Raw genomic sequence first — 27,648 nt, 5'->3', positions numbered from 1 at the left:
CTATGGAACATTATGCAACAAGGGCCAAATCCTAGTTCGACTTTCTATAGCATGCGTTGCATAGAGTCTCGCTGATATAGACAGGCTACAAAATATGTTGGGCCAAATTCTCGACAGAGCAGTGGTAGAGTTGTACTGATATAACTAGAGGAGAATTTGATTCAGACTATAGAATATCTTCCTTCATATTGCTTGTGTTTGTTGTTGAGAACAATCACTGATTTAATTGTTGCAAAATTTGGAAAATTCCGTGTCTTATGACAACAGTATTTCAATATGTTGGGGAAGAAACCCGCTGTACCATGCAGTGTGCCTAAATTAGTCCAGAACTGAAAGGGACTCTGATCCTGAGGTACTGAGTTGCCTCAACTCCCATCAAAGTCAGTGGCAGATCAGAACCTCTCAGGACTGGGCTCACAATGCATGTTACAGGCTCAATCCTATACTTATTAAAAATATGGGGAATTTTAATGCTGGAGCAGATCCTTCTTATTCCTGCATCCCTCCACTCTTCTGTGATGGCATTTATGTTTTAGTTTGAATTTGAATTGATTTTGTGCAATAGAAAATTACAATACTAATCTAAAATGCTCATGTCAGTAATCACATATACAATATTCACAAATATTGGCTCTCTTGGTTCCAGTGCACATCCTTTCTCCTAAACCTTTAACCTGGTCCTATGCAGAGAGAAAAAATTAGAATGAAATTCAGGCTCCATCCAAGTGAATGTCAAAATTCCCATTGACATCAACAGGGCCAGAATTTCACCCCTAATGTCTTACATCTCCTGACTAATGCATACTTGTGATACGAGAGGCTAAATCCTGGTTACCACACTAAAGAGAATAAAGGGGGTTTCTCTAGGAGAGCTACATGATGGATGGGAAGATGAAATCTTTTCCCCAAACTAGCTTGAGCATCATAGGACTGAGAGCTTTAATAATGTCCATACAGTTGCCTCCCCACTGAGCAGGGATTTTGGCCAGTTGATCTCTGGAGTCACAGAGCCACTGGCCATTCCATGCCATCGCCACTCACCTACCCCCGTTTCCTCTATTCTTTGGTGCACAGAGGTCCCCTAGAATTGCCTTTTTGGCTTGCATCCAGCACTGGATGGAACTGTGTATGTTCTCCTGCTCTGGGGCATTGACCCCTACACAAGAGAACAACACAGCTTTGACTCAGGGTGAGCAAAAAAATTCTATGTCAATAATTAATTGTCAATGTGATCACCAATCCGTGTTACTTTGAATTCTGTACATTAACCTCACATTCATTCTTCGACTGTAGATTGAATATCACATTTCCATTGTCTGTTATCCTTTTTGAATAAATTGTGCTCTGCAGTCTCTAATATTATATTATTACATGTAACTTTTTCTCTATGCTACCATAGAACTTACTTGAAACAACGAGCTTTGTGCCAGAGCCGAAGACTTTGATGTCAGTGTTCTCACTGTGTTCATGTGCTTTGCAAAAACTCATGGTCCAGATCTTCAGCTGCTGGAAATCAAAGGTGCTCCATTGAGGATCTGGCCCATATAGCTTCCATATGGTCCAATATAGCTTCATAATATTCTATGTGCAATTGTGAACAGAAGTTGATAGAATCACTTTAATATACGGGACTTGTGATTTAAATGGCTTTTCCTTACAAAATGGCAAATGTTTGATCCTGTATTCCTCTGACACCCCAAACTCCAATAGATTGCATTGGCTATTTGGAGTACTTCAGGAATGGACATGCAAAATAAGTCAAAAACTTCAAATGCGTTCGACGTACCAAAGACTTAGAATTTCCTCAGGCTGGGATCCCTCAGCATCACTTGAAATTTCTATTTTTCTTTTAATGTGAACTTACAGTTTGTGAAAGGTGCCAAATTGACAGCACTGGAAACTGCCTGTACTGAAAATACTTCAGCATTCTACAACAGTGGTCCAGTGCTTAGTAATGCCATTGTAAATTGTGATGGGTGATTTTGGACCATTGGAGAATCTCTTTTATTTCATGCTGGATTTCTCACCTGGCCCTAACAGTGTATTTGAAACCTATTTGCAAAGGTCTCCTTTAAAGGATGAGATGGTAAATTATTCTTAATATCCCTTAAATTCTTGGTATTTCTGCTAAAAGAGCCAGCATCAGTGCCTATCGTGATGAAGTTTTTTCAGGTGGACACCTGTCCTCTGAAGATTCTTTGCTCACAACTGCACATCCCTTTCTGCCATAAATTTGGATTTGGTCTTTTAGGGCCAATGGGATTTAGATCAGATACTTATATATTTTTTCTATAAAGAGTTTGTTATATTCAGTCGGTAATGTCAAAAATCAATACCTAGAACTGTTTCAAAAGGCAGCAAACCAATTTAAACCAACCTTAGACTACTTGAGAATCTTATCATCAAAATAATTATCAGTAATAGTAGCTCCTTTGTACTTTATAACTAAAGATCTACACTGATCACTCTGTTCTTAATGCACTCTGTTTTATAAAAAAACCAAGTAACTTCCATCTTATAATGTGACATATGATCTTTGGGTCTATCTTTTAATAAGCATGCCAAATACTTTTACATTTATTTCTGCTATGAAACTTCATGTAAAGTTTTGGTGACTTAATTTTCTTATTTTAAAATAAAATGACCAAATGCTTCTGAAACTTGCCAAAGAGATAGCATTGTAGACTGAATCCGTTTCTACACAGGAGAGATACAACGCATGCAGGGACAGAGGAAGCTGCTTCACACCATCCCACCAAGCCATGTCAATTTTGTTCTGAAAGGACAACCTTTAGAGATGAGAGGGGATAGTTCAGTCTTCACATTCAGTTCAATCTTTGGCTTCTACACTGAGCCTGCCAGTTTTTTTCTAGAATATTGTGTTTGGAAGAATCTAGTTATACCATTTTAATGTAAGCTTCTTAAATGATGACTCGATGCACTTTAATGGATACAATAAGAGAAGCACCATTATTCCTATGTCATGCTCGTTGAAAGCAGTAAGCTTGGTTCTGTTTCCAAATCTTTTTACTCATCTATTCCACTAAGCAAAAATTCTGAAGAATCCTGGTAGGTCCCGACCCTGCTTTCACTTGCACTGGTGTAAATCTAGAGTAGCTCCATTTTAAATGAATGGAGGGAAGTCAGTTTAAAAAGAGGAATGACTAGTGTGAGAGCAAAATCAGGACTGCTCACTATATAGGACTTTAAAAGCAATTTCTGCTTCTTCAGTACACTTGTGAATAATGTTGTCCCTGCTAAGAAGTACGTTTACATAACATGGGTAAAATTCTGGCCCAAAAGTCATTGTCGTTGAGTTCTGTGGAGTCAGGATTTCACCTCAACTTCTTAGAACAGAAAAGCTCCGACTCTCATAATTCTGTAATCAAAGTCATAGCTGGCACAAACAACTACAATTCCTACTGATTTTACTTAGAATACTTAGCCAAATACTTTGAAGTAATAGCCAGTAGAAGTATCACAGTGAGCAAATCCTTTACAAAATACTGTACAGATCTAGTATCATTATATTGATGGACCAGTAGTTGTTGCTTTAAAAAAAATCTGATTTGCTATTTAAATTGCTTTCTGGTTTTGCAATAAAATAGTAAATAAGGAGAGCGCATGTAAAATAATGTGAAAATGGTGGGGAAGATTTTCAAAGGGGCAAGAGACACTTAGACATCTAACTATCATTCCTGGGCACCTGCATGCCATTGAAATTCTGTCCCTAAAATTAATCTGATTCAATATAGTTTAGATTAGCTCTTTCTAATAATTTTTTCTAAAGGAACAAATGACTTTTTAAATTAGGGTCCACAAGATGAGATTATAAAATTAAGCCTGCATGCTGCCATCGTTCCATGATAGTGTTCTTATGATAATGATAGATTGAGGGAAGAATATAGCTCTTAAATTGTGTATATTCAGGAGAATAATTTTGGTTAATTTCTGCCATTTGGTGTAATTAGAGATATTGCCCAACAGAAAACATTTGCTTTACAGAAATATTTGTTTGTCTCAGGGACTAAGCACCCAGCAAGGACCATTTAGCAGTATCTAGAGGGAAGAATAAGCTTAATTAAAGACATAGAATTCTCTCAATCCCCTTAAATCCAAACATGGCTAATCCATTTTAATAATTGGAAATCATCTTTAAAAACAAATTTGAGAATCCTGTTATTGGATCAATTATCGTAGTTTATTAAAAGGATTACGTCTATTATAGATACACCTTATGTTTATGTAAAAAATAAGCAAATCTTTATTTCTCATTACTGTATGGAAACAAGAAGACTTACTGCATTTTGCCCTTGATTTGGCCTTAAAGTTAAGCACATGCTTAAATGCCTTGCTGAATAGGAATGGACACATGCTTAAGTGCCTTCCTGAAGTGGAGCCTTTTTTAGAAAAGAAAAGACATTTGCATGATTGTTACTATAAATATACCCTTTCATGCTAGCTAAGAGCCAGATCCTCCAAGTGCTGATCATCCTCAATTCTTATTTAAATGAATGAGCATTGAAGAAGCTCAACAACTCATGTGACGGGGTGCTAAATATACGGCATTATATAAAAAAACATAAGTTCTACATTTCACATTTACTGCTAACAATAAGTGGTTCCACTTCTGAATATTTTTACATAATCATCTCAGTGTTACAATGCTAAACAAAATCTCCAAATAATTTACATTATTCTCATTGATTACGCAAGTGTAACTGGTTCTTTCTCAATTAGAGAGACTATCATAGTTGAAATTCTGACCCCATTGAAGTCAATTGGAGTTTTGCCTTTGACTGCATTGGAATCAAGATTTTACCTTATATATTTATCATTAGCTTGCTTTTTGTCTTGGATAACAAGGATAGTAAATGCCCAGAGTAAATGTATGCTTTGAAAATGTCTTGAGAAACTTACTTGAAACCACCAGTTTGGTGCCCAAGCCAAAGTACTTTACTATTCATGCTACAGTTCATATTTTAAATACAAGTTCACAGTCTGTACAAGACTTGCTATTGGCCACTTAATTGTGAGAGTATTCAACTGAGTTTATACACTTTGAGAATTCCTGTTCCTTTTTGCTACCCAAAATGTTTTTTGCTCCTTCACATACATCAGTGCATGGCAAATTGAGTGGAGTGAATTGCTGGTAAGCAAGCAGTTCCATTAATTTTAGTGGATGAGCAGGATTTAGTCCTCCAATCTCAAATGTGGATGGGAAGGATGGTCTTGGGGTTAAAGCACTGAAGTGGGACTCAGGAGGTTTGCCTTTGTTTCCTGCTCTCCCTATGTGACAATGGGCAAATCACAACCTCTGTGCTTCACTTTACGTTTTAACATGATCTTAATATATAGTTTAGAAAATGACATTTTCTAGACAATGTATTATAAATACTGTTACATACTCAAAATTAACTAGCACTTATAGTATTGATTGGACTGTTTCGGTAGCTTTAATCCGATAAAGAACATTATACACAAAAGGGTACAGATACTTTCTGTAAAACCACTTACTGAGAACCTGAAGACTACTGCAATTTTCCTTCATTAATCAAGGTACACTGATATAGCACTAACAATAACTCACTCATACCTGCTGAATTGAAACCTGTGCTGTGAATTTTACACTTGCTGGCATTTGGACTCTTTCAATGGAGTACACGAGAGATTAATTTGGCCCAATATTTTAAATTTAAGGCTCTCCATTTCCCTCCTTCCTGATTCTTAACAGCTATTCAGTAAATATTCCAGCCTTTTACCCTTGTACTCTCTTTACTCATTAGGACCCAAACTCCCCTCATTCAATCCATTGGAGTCCTTGGCAATTCCACCTTCAGATCAAGAATAATACATGGTTTATGTTCAAATTCCTTGGCTTATATGCAATTATTCAGTACAATTTTTCTGTCCTTTGTTTTTCTTTTGGTAAATAGAATCAATCAAGAATAAAAATACTTACTGGAAACAACTAGCTTGGTTCCCGTGCCAAAGTACTTGATCCAGGTTGAAGTATCACGTTGACTTTTCTTTTTACAAGAAGCTGTGGTACTTTACTTATGCTGCTGTGTCCTTGCTCAAATAACCAGCACTCTGACCAGTAGCTGGGAAAATACTTCTGATGAAGTATTCCTGGTTTCTTGACTGCTTGGAGAATTTAACTAATTTCACATTTCTGTGCCACCATAAAGCAGATACATAAATTCTCTTCCCAGTGATTCTATTTGCATGTCCTTGCAACTTTTCCGTTAACGAATCCTCACTTTTTAAAATGGCAACTAGATGATGGCTCCTATTTCATTTTAATGTTGTAAATAGACTGTTGGATCAGGTGGTTCTCAAACATTTTCATTGTGTGGTCCACATCTTAAAAGAGAAATTGTCTCATGGACTACAACCCCTCTCCCGTTCCCAATAGCACTGACCACTTCTTCCTTCTCCTGTCGCAATCACATCACATCTCTGTAGCAATTGCTTACATGGAAAAATGATACCTGGAAAGAATTTCATTCTTAGCTGTATTACTGAAATTTAATAGATGGTTATGAGGAGGAACCAGCATTTTGTGATCAGCCCGCTCTCTACAGACCAGCACAAAGAGCTCCATAGACTGCAGCTGGGATCCTGAACCCTAGATACCTATTTTTCTGTATGTTGGGATTATTATAGTTTCTGTGTTACCACTTTACTGGTATCTTTTCACATGGCTGCTGGGGAGGGGAAAAAATTTTTCCTCTGCATACACAGACGTTTTAAAACAGAACAGAGATAACATCTGAGAGAGCCCACCTCATTTCAGACAAAAGGTGTGGATGACAATCTAGCAATTGGAAGGGAACTAACCAGAGTATTTGATCTCTCTCACAGACACAGACACGGCCACCCCCACCTCACTCACTTTCAGAATAATTCTGGGAAATAACTGACAGTGGGTATGAAAAATAGAAAAGGAACATACAGTGAGAGGTTCCTCTCAAATGTACAAGTGGTTGTGCGAAAGGGCTTGTCTACTACCCAAGAGTTTATTGGGAATATCTCCCAGCATTGCAATCGTGCTGGTGAATCTTCCCTGGTGATCCCTGGGAGAACTGGTGTAGTGAGGGCAATAGCCTTCACTGGCCTGATACCACCATGTCTTGTAGACCTGCTCTGAGCAGGGTTAAGTGACACCAGCATAAAAACACCAGCACGAACACTGCTACACTTGGTGTCCTTGGTGGGGCTCTACTGACGTTAGTGCAACAGCGGGAGGTTTCACAAAATACATCCATTGTTGCCCCTCCACCTAGCAAATATACCAAGTCATGGTCACGCATTATATAACATGGTAGTTGTAACATGATTTGGTCCTGCTGGTATGGAGAGAGGAAAACTGAATTTTAGCCATGGTCTAATCATCATGCATAATAACTTGCACTGGCGTACTTTCTATCCAAGAATTCCAATGTACTTCAGTGCATTAAGCTTCAATGTCTATGTGAGGCAGGTATTATTCACAGCAGGAGAAACTGAAACCCAGAGAGCACAAGTGACTTGGTCATGCAGGAAGTGTGTAAAAGAGAGCCAGGCATTGAATCCAGATCTCCTGAGGCCCAATCTTGTACTTTAACCAGGAGCTGGACAGTAATAAGAGCCACCAGGGAACCCAGGTGGCTCTGGGGAGCCCTGGAACTTCTACCTCACCCTGCATCCGATGAAGTGAGCTGTAGCTCACGAAAGCTTATGCTCAAATAAATTGGTTAGTCTCTAAGGTGCCACACATACTCCTTTTCTTTTTGCGAATACAGACTAACATCGCTGCTACTCTGAAACCTGTCACCCTGGGTGGTGTGCTCCAGAGGTGTGGGACTGCCGGGGGCAGAGCCTTGTACTTTTTGAATCGATCCTAAGTACAGGTTTACATTCTGGTTCATTTCAAAACAACTCCAGGAGTACTCAGAAATGGAGTGTGTAGACAATATTTTGACTTTTTTAAGAGAGCTAAGATACGGTGTTTTGTTTTGGCACACTCTCAAAATTCAAAATCAGCCAAATGGATTTGGCTCAAATTTTCCGAAATTGTTTATCTTTAATTGCTGGGTTACACAGATGCTGTTTCAGTCTTGAGAATAATCAGTTTAAACTCCGATGCTATCGCATAGAAAAGCACTTCACTAATGTAAATAAAGGTGCATTTCCTGATCGTGTAATCAATAACTATCAAGGAAATCAAAGTGAAGGCAACCTTAACATCCACACCACTCTCAATTCTCTTACTTAACCAGTGAGCATTTAATAAACTAGGGGAGATTTTGAAAGGCACATATGGTAGGTAAAGACCTACTTTGAAAATCTCTCCTTTAGTTAATCAAAACTTTGAGATTAAAAAACACAATGATAATGTGAGGAAGGGTATGTCTACACTGCAATCAAAGACCCCTGCTGGTCCAGGTCTCCTGACTCAGACTTGCAGGGCTGGGGCTGAAGGGCTAAAATTGCAGTGTAGACATTTGGGCTTGAGCTGGAGCGTGGGCTCGGAGAACGCAGTTAATATACCTTCAGGGGGAAATTTTCTGAAAGACATTTTGAGAAATTACAGAAAATATATTAACATGTATCACTCAGCACTTCTGATAATCACGCCACTTAAATACCCAATTAAGTATTTAGGAGCCTCACTATAGTCAACCACTTCTGAAAATCTTGATTCTGAAGCATTATTAACAATGGAGCTCTCAACAGAACTCAGCAATCAAATCTTTGCTGAGGAATAGAGGGAATGTTGCCTGTTGTGTCCAAATCCCGAAACTGATGAGCAAAGTGCCAATTAGTGAACTTCTGCTGAATCTGCTGAATTATTTTTAAATAATACTGCCACAGTATTAATGTTGTCACTCTAGAAAAAGAGCTGATCTAAACATATTTTTTTCACTTTATGCAATTTTTAAAAATTATCACATGCTATAGAGTTGGATAAAACACAACCACGCTTTTTTTTATTAAAAGTTTGAATTAGAAAGGATGAAAATATCCTCATTTTATCACTGAACTTCTGTACGTGCATGAAATAATAAATTCTAAATCAGGTTGAAAATGAATTCTACACCAAAATCATTATCCATCCACTCGTTTCACACGGCTGACTGCAAGTGATACATTTTTTTAACAGTATATTGAATGTATGAGTTATTGCAAGAAATGAGCAGGTTCAAACACTTTTACCGCAGCTAATCTCTGTCTCCTGTTTCTTATTGTGGGATACAACCCAGGATATAAGGTTCCCAACACAGCTAACTGCCAAAGAAGTATTCTCTGCAGAAAGAGACAATGTTCTCATATTATAAATGTGCATCACAAAGAAGAAACGGAAGGTTGTCGATATTTCAGTTGTGTCAAAGGTCCCCAAATGGGCACCATGTATCTTGTGCATTCTCCATTTGTTCCAACACTTAATTAGAGGTGAAAAATTAGAGGCCATTTAGTTAGCCTATACTCCACAAAATATATTAGTTGGAATTTTTAAAGGAGCAAGAAGGGATTTAGGTGCCCAAATCCCTTGCAAATTCAGGCTCCTTTGATAATGTCAGCCATTGTCTTTAGTCAACTGAGACAAAAATAGATTAATAAATACTAAGGCCCTGATCCCTCAAAGTCTTACACATATGCTTAACTTTATGCATTGTGAGTAGTCCCACTGATGTCAAAGCTTGTGAAGGGTCTTCTGCTAAAATGATTCCATCTTATTTTTGTACTGTCTGGCTAGTCTAGATTTTTCTGAAACTATTTGGAACGGAACCAAACAATAACCCTGTAACTGGGCTTGTGTCAAAATGTATTTAAAATATTTTGAGTTTCGAAGCAAATAAAGACAGCTGAGATGGAAGAAATCCTAACCAAGAAAAATCCCTTCATTAAAGAACTTTCCCTCATTTTGGAGATTGTCACCAAATAAAGAGGATTGATTTTTCTATTCTTTAAAATTCAGATCCTCATGCTCCAGCACTAATTGGTTCAACATTTGGGGCTCAATCTTGCATTCCATATGCACTGAAAACAGCCAGGAATGCAGGATTGGGCTGAACAGTATGTTTACATTACAGTAGGTTTACCAAATGATTTACTCACTCAAGTCTCGTATGTATTTAAGAGACTTTTGCAGAGCTTCCTGCCCAGTGATGTTGTGATTTGCAAAAAATAATGATTATATCTGGCATTTCTCTTAGCTGTTAAGAGCCTGTTTTTTTTAAAAATTGGAGTCACATTTACATGCTGACTTTTGCAAGCACATGTCCAGATTGGGGATTATTGTATATGTACATGGAATGCAAGATGGAATGAGTGTCTATCCAAAATAAATTCTGAATTGTGTACATAAATAATCAGCAAGTGTGTGTGCAGAAATGGATATGTTGATACATGAGCAAAATCAGTTTTAAACGTGTGGCTTCACTTTAGTCCAGAACTAAAACCCATTCAGGTCTATGGGATTCTTTCTCTTGGCTTCAATGGGCTCAGGATAAGACAGATTTCTGGGAAGATCAGATCTTAATTTCTAATGGTTTCCAGCATGGAAGTACTTCTTACAAGATCTGAATTTCTCCATGATCTTAGGTGTGTTGTTGTTTTTTTTAGGAGAAACTTACTTATCCAATATTTGATATTTCTCTTTGAGAAGATATTTTATTACTAAAACATTTTATTGTATCCTTTAGTTTTAATACTTAATAAATCAAGTGAGCAATCTCAGGGTCTTCATGCTGTAATAAATAGCCTACACATATCATAGACTTGCTTCTCCATTCTTTACACAGTCAAAATATCTGGTAAATCTATGGGAGTCTTGCATATGCAAAGAGTACAGGAAACTTGTCAATTGTAAACTGTAATGCTGAGTAAATTGTAACTATGTTGTTAATACCACAGAATATTCACTTACAGCAACACACTGATCCTGATCTGATATGTTTAGAATTAATTATGATAACAAGAGCAGGGCAAAGAAGACTCAGGCCCTAAGTATATATTGTTAAACACTATTAGGAATACATGCAACCACTTGTTTGCCTCCAATGCCAAGGTACTTCACACAAGACAACAATCTCTCGGGCTGAATTATTTCACTTACACTGATATAGCTAAAAGAAAAGGAGTACTTGTGGCACCTTAGAGACTAACCAATTTATTTGAGCGTAAGCTTTCATGAGCTACAGCTCACTTCATCGGATGCATACTGTGGAAAGTATAGAAGATCTTTTTATACACACAAAGCATGAAAAAATGGGTGTTTACCACTACAAAAGGTTTTCTCTCTCCCCACCCCACTCTCCTGCTGTGGGGACAATGTATACTTTCAAATCAGCGGCACTGCTATGGGTACCCTCATGGCCCCACAGCATGCCAACATTTTTATGGCTGACTTAGAATAATGCTTCCTCAGCTCTTGTCTCCTAACGCCCCTACTCTACTTGTGCTATATTGATGACATCTTCATCATCTGGACCCATGGAAAAGAAGCTCTTCAGGGATTCCACCATGATTTCAACGATTTCCATCCCACCATCAACATCAGCCTGGTCCAGTCCACACAAGAAATCCACTTCCTGGACACTACAGTGCTAATAAATGATGGTCACATAAACATCACCCTATACCGGAAACCTACTGACTGCTACTCCTAACCTACATGCCTCCAGCTTTCACCCTGACCACACCACACGATCCATTGTCTACAGCCAAGCTCTGCGATACAACCGCATTTTCTCCAGCCCCTCAGACAGAGACAAACACCTACAAGATCTCTATCAAGCATTCTTACAACTACAATTCCCACCTGCGGAAGTGAAGAAACAGATTGATAGAGCCAGAAGAGTTCCCAGAAGTCACCTACTACAGGACAGGCCTAACAAAGAAAATAACAGAACGCCACTAGCCGTCACCTTCAGCCCCCAACTAAAACCCCTCCAACGCATTATTAAGGATCTACAACCTATCCTGAAGGATGACCCAACGCTCTCACAAATCTTGGGAGACAGGCCAGTCCTTTCCTACAGACAGCCCCCCAACCTGAAGCAAATACTCACCAGCAACCACATACCACACAACAGAACCACTAACCCAGGAACCTATCCTTGCAACAAAGCCCGTTGCCAAGTGTGCCCACATATCTATTCAGGGGACACCATCACAGGGCCTAATAACATCAGCCACACTATCAGAGGCTCGTTCATCTGCACATCCACCAATGTGATATATGCCATCATGTGCCAGCAATGCCCCTCTGCCGTGTACATTGGTCAAACTGGACAGTCACTACGTAAAAGAATAAATGGACACAAATAAGATGTCAAGAATTATAACATTCATAAACCAGTCGGAGAACACTTCAATCTCTCTGGTCACGCGATTACAGACATGAAAGTTGCGATATTACAACAAAAAAACTTCAAAACCAGACTCCAGCGAGAGACTATTGAATTGGAATTCATTTGCAAATTGGATACAATTAACTTAGGCTTGAACAGAGACTGGGAGTGGCTAAGTCATTATGCAAGGTAACCTATTTCCCCTTGTTTTTTCCTAACCCGCCCCCCCCCCCCCAGATGTTCTTGTTAAACCCTGGATTTGTGCTGGAAATGGCCCACCTTGATTATCATACACATTGTAAGGAGAGTGGTCACTTTAGATAAGCTATTACCAACAGGAGATTGGGTTTGTGTGTTTGGGCGGGGGGTGGGGAGAAAACCTGGATTTGTGCTGGAAATGGCCCAACTTGATTATCATACACATTGTAAGGAGAGTGATCACTTTAGATAAGCTATTACCAGCAGGAGAGTGGGGTGGGGGGAGAGAAAACCTTTTGTAGTGGTAAACACCTATTTTTTCATGCTTTGTGTTTATAAAAAGATCTTCTATACTTTCCACAGTATGCATCCGATGAAGTGAGCTGTAGCTCACGAAAGCTTATGCTCAAATAAATTGGTTAGTCGCTAAGGTGCCACAAGTAATCCTTTTCTTTTTGCGAATACAGAATAACACGGCTGTTACTCTGAAAACTGATATAGCTGAAAGAATTCAGCTATGAAGATACTGACTACTTCAGAGATTGCTTCTTTTGTTTTAACTGAGAAGTATGACATTGTTACTTATTTCACAGTTTAATTGTATGCATCTTTATGAATTTTAGTTAAAGAATTAGAGTAATATCAAAGCTAAGACAAATTTTTGCAACTGTGCCAAGGACCTGCATGCTTACGGTGGCACATCCTCTGAAAAATGTCATTAAACAGTTGATCTTTAGAAATATTCATTAACTTGAAAAAAATCTACTTTACGTCTATCAGTAAAAATTGCAGGTTTGCTCTGGGGTTGAAAAGTTGATGTATTTGGGATCAGATCCTATGAGGTGCTAACAACCCTAACTTGCACTGAAGTCTACAGGAATGGATGGTGTTCAGCACCTCACTGTAAGTGCTCTGTACTTCACAAGATCTAGCTTACAATTGTTGACCTTAATTGTGATAAAAAGCTTTTCTATGATCACAATAAGCCTCTTTATCTTTGCATTACCGTAATTACCACATAACTTACCTGTTACAATGAGCTTGGTACCGGAGCCAAATACTTTGATGAGAATACCACTGGTAGTACTAAGTATCACAGTGAGCAAATCCTTTGCAAAAATCTATACAGAGCGGGTATCTTTTTGTTCATGAACAAGTAGGTGTTGCTTTAAAATAAATCTGATTTGCTATATAAATTACTTTCAGAAATTACAATAAAATAGTAAATAAGGAGAGTACCCGTAAAATAATGTGAAAACTGTGGGGGAGACTGACAAAGGCACAAAAGGCATTTTGGTGTCTAACTATCATTGAATTTCAATGGGCATTGGGCACATAAATGCCATTGATAAAATGGCTTAGATTAAGGGTGTTGAATATTTTGTGGAAAGGAACAAATTACATTTTAGTTTGTGGTGCACTGGCTGAGTCTATAAAATTAAGCCTGTACACTACCATCATTCCACAATGCATCTCCCAATGATAACAATAGATTGAGGGTAGAATATAGCCTTTAAAATGGGTATATTCATGGGGAAATTTCTGGCTAATTCCTGCCATGTGGTGTAATCAGGAATATTACCAACAGAAACCTTTTTCTCTTCAACAATATTTGTACAACACAGGGATTAGGCACTCAGCAAGGATGATTTAGCAGGATCGAGAGAGAAGAATATGCTTAAAGACACAGAATACTCTCAACCTCCTTAAATCCAAACATGACTAAAACATTTGAACAATTGAAAATATCTTTTAAAATATCTGTCTCCCTCTATCACGTACCTGGTCTTTATGTAAAAAATAAGCAAAGCTCTTTATTCCCCATTACTGTATGGAATCAAGAAGATTTTACTGCATTTTGGCCATAAAGTTAAACACATACTCAAATTCTTTGCTGAATAGGAATAGAAACATGCTTAAGTGCCTTACTGAACTGGAGTCTTTATTAGAAAAGAAAACACAATTGCATAAAGGTATTGTTACTATAAATGTACTCCTTAATGCTATCTAAGGGCCACATTCTGCAAGTGCTGAATGTCCTCAACTCCCATTTGAATTAATGAACTTTGAAGTACCTCAAAACCTCATAGGACTGGGTGCTAAATATACTATATTATATAAAGAACATAAATTCTACTTTTCACATTTACTGCTAACAATAGGCTTAGTTCTACTTCTGAACAGTTTTGCATAATCATCTCACAGTCTTACAATGCTAAACAAGATCTCCAAACATTTTACATTGTTCTCAGTGAAGTGTAACTGGTTCTTTCTGATTTAGAGAGACTAGTATGGGTGAAATCCTGACCCCAGTGAAGTCAATTGGAATTTTTGCCTTTGACTTCAGTATATTTATGAATAGCTTGATTTTGTCCTGGATAACAAGAATAGTAAATGCCCAGAGTAAATTTATGCTTTGAAAACATCTTGAGAAACTTACTTGAAACAAACAGTTTGGTGCCAGAGCCAAAGTTCTTTATTCCATACTCACATCACTGAAATTTTTTACAAAAACTAATGAATCACCAAGGTATGAATTTCACTGAATTCGGATTCTGACGTTCATATTTTAAATACAAAGTGCACAATCTTAACAAGACTTGCTATAGGCCAGGATGTTATGTGAGTATTAAACTGAGTTTTTGCACTTTGTGAATTCCTGTGCCTTTTTCTACCAAAAATGTTTTCTACTCCTTGACATACATCACTCCATGGCAAATTGATTGGGGTGAATTTGTGGTCACCATGTAATTCCATTAATTTCAGTGGATGAGCAGGATTTAGTCCTATGATCTCCAATGTGCCTGGGTAGGAAGGATGGTCTTATGGTTAAAGCAGCAGAATGGAACTGAGGAGATTTGTTCTTTGTTTCTGGCTCTCCCTGTGTGACCTGCGGAAAATCACTACCTCTGTGCTTCACTTTACTTTTTATACATAAGAGGGAAAATTACTTTAATAAAACCACTTACTGAGAGCCTGAACACTGTTTCATCTCAGACAATTTTCCTTCTTTAGTCATCAAACACTGATATTGTCCTAACAATAACAAACTTTTTAATAATCTCACAGCTGCTAAACTGAAACCTGTGCTGTGAATTATACACTTGCTGGCATTTGGACTCTTTCAATGGAGTTGCACGAGAGATGAACTTGCCCAATATTTTAAATTTAAAACTCTCCATTTCCCTCCTTCCCGATTCTTAACGGCTATTAAGTAACTATTCCAGACATTTACTCTTGTATTCAGTTTACTCATTATGATCAAATACTCCCCTCAGTCAATCCATTGGTGTCCTTGGGAGTTCCACATTCTGATCAAGAGCAAGACATGGCTTATGTGCAAATTCCTTGTCTTATATTAATTTATTCGGTACAATTTTTTTTTGTCCTTTGATTCTATTTACCAAAAGAAAAACAATCAAGAATAAAAATTCTTACCAGAAACAACTAGTTTGGTTCCTGTGCCAAAGTACTTGATCCCACTTGAAGTATCACGTTGACTTTTTGTTTTACAAGAAGCTGTGGTTCTTTACTTATGCTGCTATGTCCTTGGTCAAATAACCAGGCATCTGGGAAAATAATTCTAATGAAGTATTCCTGGTTTCTTGACTGCTTGGAGAGTTTTAATAATTTCACATTTTTGTGACATCATAAAGCTGATACATAAATTCTCTCCACAGTGATTCTATTTGCATGTTCTTGCAAATGAATCCTCATTCCTTAAATGAATCCTCATTCCTTAAAATGGAAACTAGATGACAGCTTCTGTTTGATAATGGTTTAAATAACCCTTGGATCAGGCGGTTCTCAAACGTTTTCATTGTGTGGTCCACAGATGAAAAGAGAGATTGTCTCTTGGACTACAACTCCTCTCCCTTTCCCAATAGCATTGACCACCTCCTACTTCTCCCATTGCAATCACATCACATCTCTGTAGCAACTGCTTACATGGAAAAATGATACCTGGAGAGAATTTCATTCTTAGGTGTATTACTGAAATTCGATAGATGGTAATGAGGAGGAACCAGCATTATGTGATCTGCCAGCCCTCTACAGACCAGCACAAAGCGTTCCATGAACTGCTGCTGGGAACCTATATCCTAGATATATATTTTGCTATCCAACTGTATGTTATTCTGAATTCTGTATTACCTATTTACTGGTATCTTTTTACATGGCTGCTGGGGAGGGAAAAAATATTTTCCTCTGCATACACAGACACTTTAAAACAGAACAGAGATCTGAGGAAACCCACCTGGAAGATGATTTAGCAAGTGTAAGGCAACGAACGAGAATATTTGTTCTCTCTCTCTCTCTCTTTCTGTGACTCACAGGCACCCTCCCCCATTCCCCTGAAGAATAATTCTGGGAAATCACTGACTGTGTATGAAAAATTGAAAAGGAACACATATAGAGAGGGCCCTCAAAAATGTACAGGTGGTTGTGTCAAAGGGGTTGTCTACCCAAGACTTTTTTGGGATCTCTCCCAGCATTGCAGTAGTGTGGCAGTTCAATGATGAGACAGAACACAGCTTTATGCAAGCAAGCAGGCTGGTCAGCTGAGATGGGCTGTTCTGCCCCCCCACCTTCCACCTTCTCCTTTTATTATATTTCTCCCCCCTAAGCATTACACACTGCTACCGCAAAAAGACACACAAAGGAATGTATGACGTTGATTAATATACTTATTTACCATCCTTTATCTACTACAGTCCTGGTTCTCAGGCCTTGAGCCCAGGCTAAGAAAGCTTCCCACAGTCGCTGTCCCAACAATCAAGTTCTCATGGTTCATATCTAGCCCTTGTCCTTGGATAGAGCAATGTGTGCATTGCTTCTACAAAACAGTCAGGGTGTGCCCTGCCTGCTTCCAGGTGGAATAGCTAAACATGAACCCTTCATCCCCCCGTTTTTTATTTAATGATATTCGGCCATCTCATGGTAGCCGTCAATTTGTTTTGTCATGCTATTTAACTCCCAGACAGACAAGGACATAACTTGGGGAGCTTTCCAGGGCGAAATTTCATAAAGTCTTAACAAGGAAGGAATACATTGTACACAGCAGCAGCAAAAAATAAGCCCAATGATTACAAACACAGCATAACCAAAAAGCTGTCGCAGCCATTCTAGAGAGGGCAGCCAACCTGTAAGCCAATTCCAAAAACCCTCAAACCCCAGATCTTGGCGTATGTGTGTTGTAAGACTGGCCAATTCAGCCAGTCTAGTTTCTATGGAGCGACTATTATCAGTTAAATTAAAGCAACACGTGCTGAAACGTGGAGCAGCCTAGATGGTGTTTCAGGAGCAGAAAATCAATGGCTGCTCTGTTATCCAAAATTGCATCCCTTAATTCGTGTTGTTCTGTGTTAAGTAAGGCAATAGCCTGGGATGTTGTATTAATTGCCTTTGCTGCAAAGCATGCCAGGTTATTTAAAGTTCTGGCTGAATACATAGCAAGCGCGGGGACCCCAACAATAGAGGCCGCTAAGGCAGTATACTCAGCACGACTAAAAAGCTCAACATCTGCAATACAATCATCTGAAAGGGGTACACTTCTTTTACTATGTTTTTGACCAGCAAAAGGCAATATAAGTGTCATTCTACTAAGACAGCAAAGGGTGCCATCACTTAAATTTGCAGGAATATAATTAAAGGTGCGTGAACCGCAAGTAAAAAACCATCCTGATGGTAGGATGATATGGCCATAATTGTATGAAACATTAACAGCATGGGAACAATTTAAAAGGGGTTGAGAAATTTTTCAACAGCCCAAGGGCACCTTTGTACTAGTGCAGTTAACTACACGCGCGCAGGTGACATTGTGAGCCCCGGCTGGGTACGGTGTGTGGAGGGATATAGCCGTGCGAGGCAGAGTATAGTTGGCCGGGCCCCAATTAGCCATGCTAGAGTACTGGGAAGAAAGATTCGCATAAGCAGAGAACAGTGTCTTATTCTCCATCTCCTCAGGGTGATGACATACTGGAATAAGGCATGTACCTAACAAATCTCCAGCTGCTACAGAATTAGATAGACAAAAGTGGGTAACATTTGCTATTGAAGCCAATCTTTCCCATATGTTATATGTCATTCGGGCTCGTAATGGGGGAAGCGCTTCCGAGCCAACCCCTACAGGAAATAGCGGGCACAAAAGGCACACAATCATCACAGAATTAGCAGTGATTTGGGCGAGAATCGCCACAAACAAAGTCTCAGGAGTCTCTGGCTGTTGATCTGCTGCCAGTCTTTGTTGGGCCGCGGCGACCAATGCTTTTACTGCTCCCCATGTCATGGGCCAGTTTGGGACACTACGCCTCCTCCGTTTCTGTCCCGTCGTTGTCGACTCGGGGGGCAACGCGGTCTCCTCCAAAGTCAGCTGAAACTCTGGTATGGGATTCGACAGCCCCTGGTGCCATGCCATGTTGTTTAAGTGCTGGTCGCACACACTGAGCTGGAACCCACAATGGTCCTTCAGGGAGAGACACAGCAGCATATCCCCGACCTCAAGTGATTAGAGGTACTGGGCCCAGCCACTGTGGATCGGGCAGCTGACGGTAAAAGACACGCGGTCTTTCCAGTACCTCAGATTTGTGAAAATGCCGATCCGCAGGGGTCTGCTGATCTGCATTCAGTGTTAAATTATTTAAAGTAAACAAGAGGATATGCATTTGTTGTTGAATGTCTCCTAAGGTTCGGAGACGCAGATCCCCTTGTTTTAATTGTTTATCTAGCAAGGTTTTGAGTGTGCGATTGGCACGTTCAACAATGGCTTGGCCCGTGGAATTATAAGGGATTCCATGTTTAAGACGGACGTCCCAGCGGGCACAAAAGGTGGAGAGGGCTGCAGAGCAGTAGGCTGGGGCATTATCTGTTTTAATTTGGCAGGGGCGACCCATAACAGAAAAGCAAGCCAGCAAATGGTGAATAACTTTGTTAGTGGCTTCCCCACGTTGTGGGGTTGCCCAAAGGAAGCCCAAATAAGTATCAACGGAAACATGTAAAAACGAATAGGGGCGGAATTGTGGCACATGAGTAACATCCATGTGCCACAGCTGATTTGCTGCGGTACCTCTGGGGTTAACGGCATAAGAAAAAGTAGGAGCAGCAGCAGCACAGTGGGGGCAGGAACGAACAATGGAACGTGCATGATCAGCAGGAATGTGAAACTGCAGGGCCAAAACAGAGGCAGACTGATGAAAAAAGGCATGGCTTTCAATGGGGTCAGAAAAAAGGGAATTTACCTGACCACGCAACGCGCGATCGGCGCATGCATTGCCCTCAGTGAGTGGCCCAGGCAGAGGGGTATGACTGCGAATATGAGCAACAAAGTAAGGGAAATGACGAGTGGCAATAAGATGCTGCAAAGACAAAAACAGGCGAAGGAGGTCTGCATCAACCTGAGGGGTAATGAGGGCAAGGGGTAAATGATCAATTACCTGATAAACATAATGGGTATCCACAATTAAATTAAAGGGACAATCAGCAAAAAGTTGAAAGGCCAAAATAACAGCAGCCAATTCTGAACGCTGTGCAGAATGCTGAGGCAGTGTAAAACGAGAATGCCAATGAGGGGGGTCACCCAACTGATAAGTGACTACACCTCGGTGGGGAGAGCCATCAGTAAAAAGAGTGACAGTGGAAACAATGGGTTGAGAGCGGCTAAGACGATGAACAACTAGGGGCACCTTTTGGGTAATGACCAACCGAGGATCTTTTGGAGGATTGTAAGAAATCTCTCCCACATAATCACAAAGAGCAACCTGCCAGGCCAAGGAGGTGTGGCACAAAGAGTCAAATTCAGTACGGGACAAGGGGAGCACAATGGCAACTAAATCAGTGCCAGTGAATTGCACTGCACGGTGGCGGGCTTTACGAACAAGATCAGATAGGGCATCTAAATACGGATAAATATTTCGAGGAGAGGTGGATGAAAGGTATAGCCATTCTATAATAGAGACGGCTGTGTCTGTACGGGGTACAAACAGAGCCGCAGTTGGCGTATGAGGGGTGGCAAGAAGAACCAACCGTAAGGGACGGACCTCTGGGAGTCTGTCCACAAACTGCTGACTCAATGCTGCATTGATTTGTCGAATGCAGGCAGTATGCTTTTCAGTGATGGCAATAACTGCACCCGGTGCCCGGGCTCCACGCAGGAGCTCAAACAACGGCTGCAGCATTGAAGTGGGGAGACGAAAGTAGGGCCGAATCCAATTTAAATGACCCAAAATCTGTTGTAATTTAACAAGGGTTAGGGGTTGAGGTAGAATTAATTCCGGACGAACCGGAGCAGCATAGGTTTGTAAAACCTTATATCCGAGGTAGTGGTAGGGATAAGAGCGTTGGATTTTTTCTGGTGCCACTAACAGGCCATTTTGGCCAAGAATCTGAGATAAAGATTCAAGCTGTTGTGCCGTGACCCGGGGACCACTAAGCAAAATGTCATCCATGTAATGGTAGACCTTTAGCGAAGGGTACCGGCATGGAAAGGGGCAAGGGCCCGATCCACAAAAAGCTGACACAAGGTTGGACTATTTTGCATTCCCTGGGGCAAGACCTTCCACTGATACCTTTGAGAGGGTTGCTGATTATTATATTGTGGCACCGTAAATGCAAATTTTTCGCGATCTTGTAGGCAAAGGGGGATGGTGAAAAAACAATCTTTTAAATCTAACACACAAAGTTGATCGGTTTGAGGAATTAAATTGGGATTTGGTAAGCGAAATTGCAAGGGGCCCATAGGTTGGATGCATTTATTTATTTCCCTTAAATCATGTTACAGCCGCCAAGCACCCGATTTTTTCTTAATAACGAACACCGGGGTGTTCCAGGGACTAGTGGAGCTCTCCAGTCGCTGTGCTTGCAAATGCTGTTGCACAAGCGAATGAAGTGCTTTTAGCTTTTCTAGAGGGAGGGGCCACTGGTCAATCCATATGGGCTCTAAGGATTGCCATACCAAGGGTAATGCGGAGGGCACGGTGGGTGAGGGAGGGTTTTGGGCCATCAGATGTTAATATCGAGGGTGGTGTCTAACTTTGTAAGTAAATCACGGCCCCAAATATTGAGGTGGACAGGGAGTACAAAAGGGCGGATAGTAGCAAGGACACGGCCTCCCGGTTTAGAGACTGTGACCCAAGACAAACTGTGGCGCCCGGGTTTACTACCCCCTATCCCCCACAATTCTTTAGAAGGAACCGTAGGCCAACTAACCGGCCACTCCAGATCACGAATCACCGTAACGTCAGCTCCAGTGTCCACCAGCCCTGTAAAAGGAACATCATTTAAGAGAAGTGTTAACTGAGGTTTCGAGGGGCGGACTGACATTGTCAGAGCAACAAGTGGAGAAGACGCGCTGTGAGACGGCGAGTGAGACAACGTCGATCCAAAGCCGCCTCCGCCCCGAGTTCGATCCTCGGCAGCTGGCACCTGATAGGGGACTAAAATCAATTGTGCAATTGACCGTCCACGCGGGAGCGACTGTGGAAGATGAGTCCACACCTGAACCTTAATAATGCCAGTGTAATCAGCATCAATGACCCCTGGAATGACAAAAAAGCCCTGTTTCCCAGCATGTGAGCGAGGGAGAACAAGACCTACAAAGCCAGCAGGGAGAGGTCCCGTCACCTGTGTAGGTATGGCACAGACCTCCCCTGGCAGCCGAAAGTCAGTGTCCTCCTGCATGATCAAATCAAGCCCTGCACTTCCAGCAGTCACCGCCCTCATAGAGTCTACGGATTTTAAGGCAGAGGAGCGGTTGTCTGAGTGGGAAACACCCCCGTTTGGCCCTGGGTTCGGGGGGGACCCATCGCGCGGTTTCCCGACCCGCTACGACACTGATTAGCCCAGTGATAACCTTTCCCACACTTGGGGCACTTCTTTGAGGGTCGGGCTGGTGCCTTAGATGAGCGGCACTCCCGCTGAAAATGACCCTCCTTACCACAGCGGTAACAACGCTTCCCCTCCTTCCCGGTTTTTCTCAGGGCGGCAGCCAGAACTCCAGCCTTATGGGCTTGTGTGCCGATGTTCTGGCATGCCCGCAGCATGTCTGAGAGCTCTAAAATACCAGAGGCTTGCGCTGCCTGGAGAGCACGGCGGCAATCCTCGTTTGCATTTTCAACTGCCAATTTTAACAGGAGCTCGTGAGCTGCCTCAGTGTTATCCACCTGTCGGAGGATAGCCTCATGCAATCTGTTGGTAAAATCCAAAAAGGACTCTGAGGCACCCTGACGGATACTGACAAAGCTTTTGGTAGGCTTGCCTGAATCTGGGACCTTCTTGAAAGCATGCTGGGCACAGGTGGAAATAATGGGGAAGAAGGCCTGAGGGAGTTGAGACTGCATCTCAATAGTAGCAAACGGGCCCTCCCCTGCCAAATGCTCATAAATGATACCGTGCTCTCTATGTACCTGAGCCTGGCGTTCTGCCATCTGCCTATACTCACTAATCCAAATAACATACTGACTGGGTGATAACATCATGCGCAGCAGCGTTTTCCAATCCTCAGGGATTAGGGAGTACCCAGTACCTATCCCTTCAGTGAGACCACGCACAAAGGTGCTAGTCAGGCCAAACTCACGAATTGCTTTCTTTACCTCTCTAACCACCGAGTATGGCAAAGTGGTCCAGGTGCCCACGGGGTTGCCCTGGTCATCATTCTGCCAGGTCACCGGGCAAACTGAGACCAGATCAGCCAGCTCCTCCTCTGTAAGATCTGATCGAGCTTTCGCTGCGTGAACCATTTGTTGCACCAGCGAAAGCTTCTGAGCAGATACAGATGACCCTCCGGGGGCCCCCGGAGCATGGGGCCCCACGGACGGAGGGTGATCACACACCGGCTCCGGTGGGGAAGGCAAGGGAGGCGGTGGTAATGAAGACACTGGGGGCAAAGCAGGGAGAGGGGGGGCTGTGGGTACGGGAGAGGGTCTTTCCGAAGCGACACGCTGGGTTGCATCGGTAGAAGGGGGGAGAGCTGCAACGGGGATGGCTACAGGAGCCGACAGGCGTGGCGAGATCACCAGCCTCGTGAGAGAGGGCTTATCCGAGGTGACACGCAGTATTGTGTCGTGACAGAGGTGCCAGGCATGTAAAGCCTGCACGGGTGCCCAAGGCTCTTCGTGCAATGTCTGGCCCAATCGCTCCCAGTCCGCTAGCTTAAGGCTTCCGGCTTCAGGGTACCACGGGCACTGGGCACGCACCTCCTGTAGCAGGAGAGTAAGTGCTCGAGCAGGGCAGTCATGCTGAGCCTTACGCAGCAAATACTGCAGCTCATTGCGGTGTTGCACTTGCAAAGCAGAGAGGGAGCTTCCCGTACTTACCACAATGAAAAATACTCACCGGGATCCATGAAGCGGATGAGTGACGCGTCTGAAACCCTTGCCGGGCGAGGTGAGTGCTGAGGGCCCCACGTTTGGGCGCCAGTTGTGGCAGTTCAATGATGAGACAGAACACAGCTTTATGCAAGCAAGCAGGCTGGTCAGCTGAGATGGGCTGTTCTGCCCCCCGCCTTCCACCTTCTCCTTTTATTATATTTCTCCCCCCTAAGCATTACACACTGCTACCGCAAAAAGATACACAAAGGAATGTATGATGTTGATTAATATACTTATTTACCATCCTTTATCTACTACAATCCTGGTTCTCAGGCCTTGAGCCCAGGCTAAGAAAGCTTCCCACAGTCGCTGTCCCAACAATCAAGTTCTCATGGTTCATATCTAGCCTTTGTCCTTGGATAGAGCAATGTGTGCATTGCTTCTACAAAACAGTCAGGGTGTGCCCTGCCTGCTTCCAGGTGGAATAGCTAAACATGAACCCTTCACAGTAGTGCTGGTGAATCTTCACAGGTCAGCACTGGGAGAACTGGTGTAGTGAGAACGATGGTGTTCACTGCCATTTTGTCACCAGGTCTTCAGACGTGCTCTGAGCAGGGTTAAGTGACACCAGCATAAAAATGTCGGCACTAGCACTGCTGCTGTGCTGTCATTGGCCGGGTTGTACTGATATTAGCACAACAGCGGCAGGTTTCACAACATAAGTCCATTGTTGCCCCTCTACCAGGCAAATCTACCAACTCACAATCGTACGTTCTAGTTGTTATAATATGATTGGTCTTGCCGATAGGGAGAAGCAAAACAGAGTTTAGCCATATTGTAGTCATCACACATAATAGCTTGCACTCTTGTAGCACTTTCCATCCAAGAATTTCAATGAACTGTGATGCATTAAGCTTCAATGCCTATGTGAGGTAGGTATTATTCACAGCAGGGGAAACTGAAACCCAGGGAGGTTAAGTGACTTGGTCACACAAGAAGTGTGAAAGAGCCAGGCATCAAATCCAGATCTCCTGAGGCCTTATCTTGTACGTTAACCATAAGACCATCCTTCTTCTCCCAAAATGCAGACACACACCTTCCTAAGACTGAAAGAGCAACAGAGGTCAGGAAGAATGGATGATGCAGTCTCTCAAGAAGAATTTATTCTCTAGGAAGAAGTAAGTTCCCCAAATCCTATGAAGACTCTGTAGGCTAGGTTGCTGATCTCAATAAGTGACAAAAGAAAAGGTAAAGTCAGAGTGGACTGTGTTTCATGCAGCCTGGTCTCCCTTTTGAACTGAGATATAGAAATCTTTGGCAATGCCATCTAGCATTCTAGCTCCTGACATTTATCTGTGTGGAGCTAGAATGGGTGAGCTAGTTTATCATCAACAAAAAAAGAGCAAATAACAGGTAAAAAATTCAAAAGCACCTAAACAAATTAGGAATCCAATCCCATTAAATTTCATGATTGTTGGACTCCTGATTCATTTTAAGTACTTTTGAAAATGTAACCTGATATCTGCAGGAACTTTAATGTGATCCAGTTTGCCTCATTCACAAAAGCACCATTTCAAACTGCTCTGACTAGATGCTGAAAAGCATTTGAGCAACCGGAATGACCCTTCCTCATCTTTACCCTAAGGAAATAGGATTGGAAACTTATTCCTGTATATGGGCATATGCTGTCGAGAGGCATCCACAGGCTACTCTTCTAGTCAGTGGCTAAGAAGGATTTGTCGCTCAAGAACCATGAGGAAGGGAAGCTGTTTAATGTCATTCTTTTGTAGCAACTTGGGTAACCCTGGCTCATAGCAACTGGGATCGCCTTAATGTGTCACCACTCAGTCACTGCAGGGATGAGTGATAAATAACAATATAAAATAGCCATGAAAGGCTACAGACTACCTGCGGAATCTGGGTTAGGTTGTAAGGACTGGCCAAAGTCTCCCCACTTCTAGGCCCCAGGAACAGTGAATAGAAGGATGATCTTCTTTCCTTCTCCTCTTGCTGACTATTTCTATTTTAAATGTGCAACCATAGTTATACATTCACATAGGCTGGATCACAGTTGCTAAAACTTTTTTTTTTTTTTTAAATCAGCCTTAAGCAGAAAACTGGCATGGAAAGTTTGAGTCAGAACAGTTTAAGTTTGGTAAAGATAAAAGCAACTGAAAAGAGTGTCTTTTAATGCGAAGATTCAGGCAAGCTTAACTTGCAGACATCTACAATTAAAGTGTGCCACCTTTAATTAAAATGTTTGTCTATACCACACACCTTGAAATCCAAGCCCTGCCAGTGTCTCTCTCTTATCACTTCATCCACCTCAATAAAGTCATTTTTATTAAATGTGTCTGGCTTCATACTCTTGAAAGGCTGTGGCTCAGAATGCAGAGTGGGTTTTTGTATGGGTTGTCTATGGCTTTCTAGTACTGTGCGATCCCAGACGGCACAATAATAGGTAGCAGCATCCTCTTCGGTTAGTTGGTGTACTCTGAGATTAGAGGTGGACCCAGAAACATCATTTTTAGCTTCAAACTTTTTGCTATCAAAGCCTTCATCCATACTAACTGATCCTGATCCAATATACAGAATCCTCTTTGGAGCTGCCCCAGGGCTCTGTCGATACCAGTGTATATAAGCACTGTTAAAATTAAAACCAGAAGTTTTACAGCTCATACGTGCACTTTTAGATACCGTTCTGGTGACAGACAATGGAGTTTGTAGCAGAGTTATTTGTGAATATCCATCTAGAAAGAAAAAAGGAGAAATGATACTATAAACCTGAAGCCGAAGGAATTTGGAACGTGTCTGGTAGCTGAAGGAATGTGTACATGTGGGAAAGAACAGAATGGAAAAATGACTTACAAGACCATGTCAAAGTCACAATAAGAACCTGCAGCAGTAACATTCTCACTGGCTGGGTTGAACTTGAAACAGACGACTATGAAATAACCCTTGAGATGGAGAGGCAGGGAGAGAGGTGCAGCTGGGGAGAGGAAATGGGTTGTTTAAGCTGTATCCAATGATAGCTCTCCTGGCTGCAGACGTATGGGGCTAAGTTTTCAGAAGAGTCAAACTGTGTATGTAGTCAGGTGGTCAGAAGCTAAAATCCCAGGATGGGGGAGGGGAGGGGAGGGGGCTGAAGTCTCATCTGTTTTCATAAACCAACTGGAGGGGTAAAAATGTTTGCAAATCAAGGATTGTGTCCTCCCGATAATGCAGCCACACATTCTAAAGCAGAAGTGAAGGCAAGTACGGTAAAACTTGTGTAGTTGTTTGCATAGAATCCCATCTGATTGCCATCTGTCAGGGGCTTTGTTTTTGGTTTGTTTTACAGGCAGAGGAAGCAGGGGCATGCACAGGAATTTAAATTTGACCTTTTGGATGGGCACGTTGGAACAGTGGCCGGGGACTGGAGCAGGGGCTGGGTCAGGGTCCAGGGCGGGGGCTGGAGCAGTGCATGGCCAGGGCTGGGGCAGTGAACGGTGGTCAGCCGCCAGGGCTGGAGTAGCGGCCAAGGCTAGGGCCAGAGCTAGAGCAGAAATGCATATTTTTTAGATGAATACTGGGGGGGCTGTGCCCCTGCGTGCCCCCACTTGTGCATGCCCCTGGGCACAGGCATATGAGGAGAGCATGTAAAGTGGTTATGAGCACGCTTCGTTGCTGCTAGTGGGGCCTGAATGTGTGCTCAGTGGCTCACGTGGGCCAGCACCGATGTCCATGCTGGCTGGGCAGGAGCACGCTCCCTCCATTACAAATCTGAGTCTGCGTCTTCTCTCAGGTGTACACATAGTCACTGGGCTGCA

General features: G+C 41.8%; 1 protein-coding gene across 1 annotated transcript in view; it reads right to left on the bottom strand.

The window, feature by feature from the left end:
* Positions 1 to 26,750, bottom strand: part of LOC311516724 (immunoglobulin kappa light chain-like) — a gene marked incomplete at both ends in the record, with an annotated part of 74,241 nt that extends 47,491 nt beyond the window's left edge. Inside the window, 2 exons of the mRNA XM_084621072.1 lie at positions 26,273 to 26,589; positions 26,708 to 26,750. Of these exons, the coding sequence (XP_084477198.1) occupies positions 26,273 to 26,589; positions 26,708 to 26,750 (360 nt within the window). The remainder of the gene's footprint in view (positions 1 to 26,272; positions 26,590 to 26,707) is intronic.
* Positions 26,751 to 27,648: the final 898 nt, after the last annotated feature.

The sequence above is a fragment of the Lepidochelys olivacea genome (assembly GCF_965140295.1).
Source record: "Lepidochelys olivacea isolate rLepOli2 genome assembly, chromosome: 2".
Classification (NCBI taxonomy): domain Eukaryota; kingdom Metazoa; phylum Chordata; order Testudines; family Cheloniidae; genus Lepidochelys; species Lepidochelys olivacea.
Note: the sequence above shows the minus strand (reverse complement) of the source record. Positions and strands in the feature narration are given on the sequence as shown.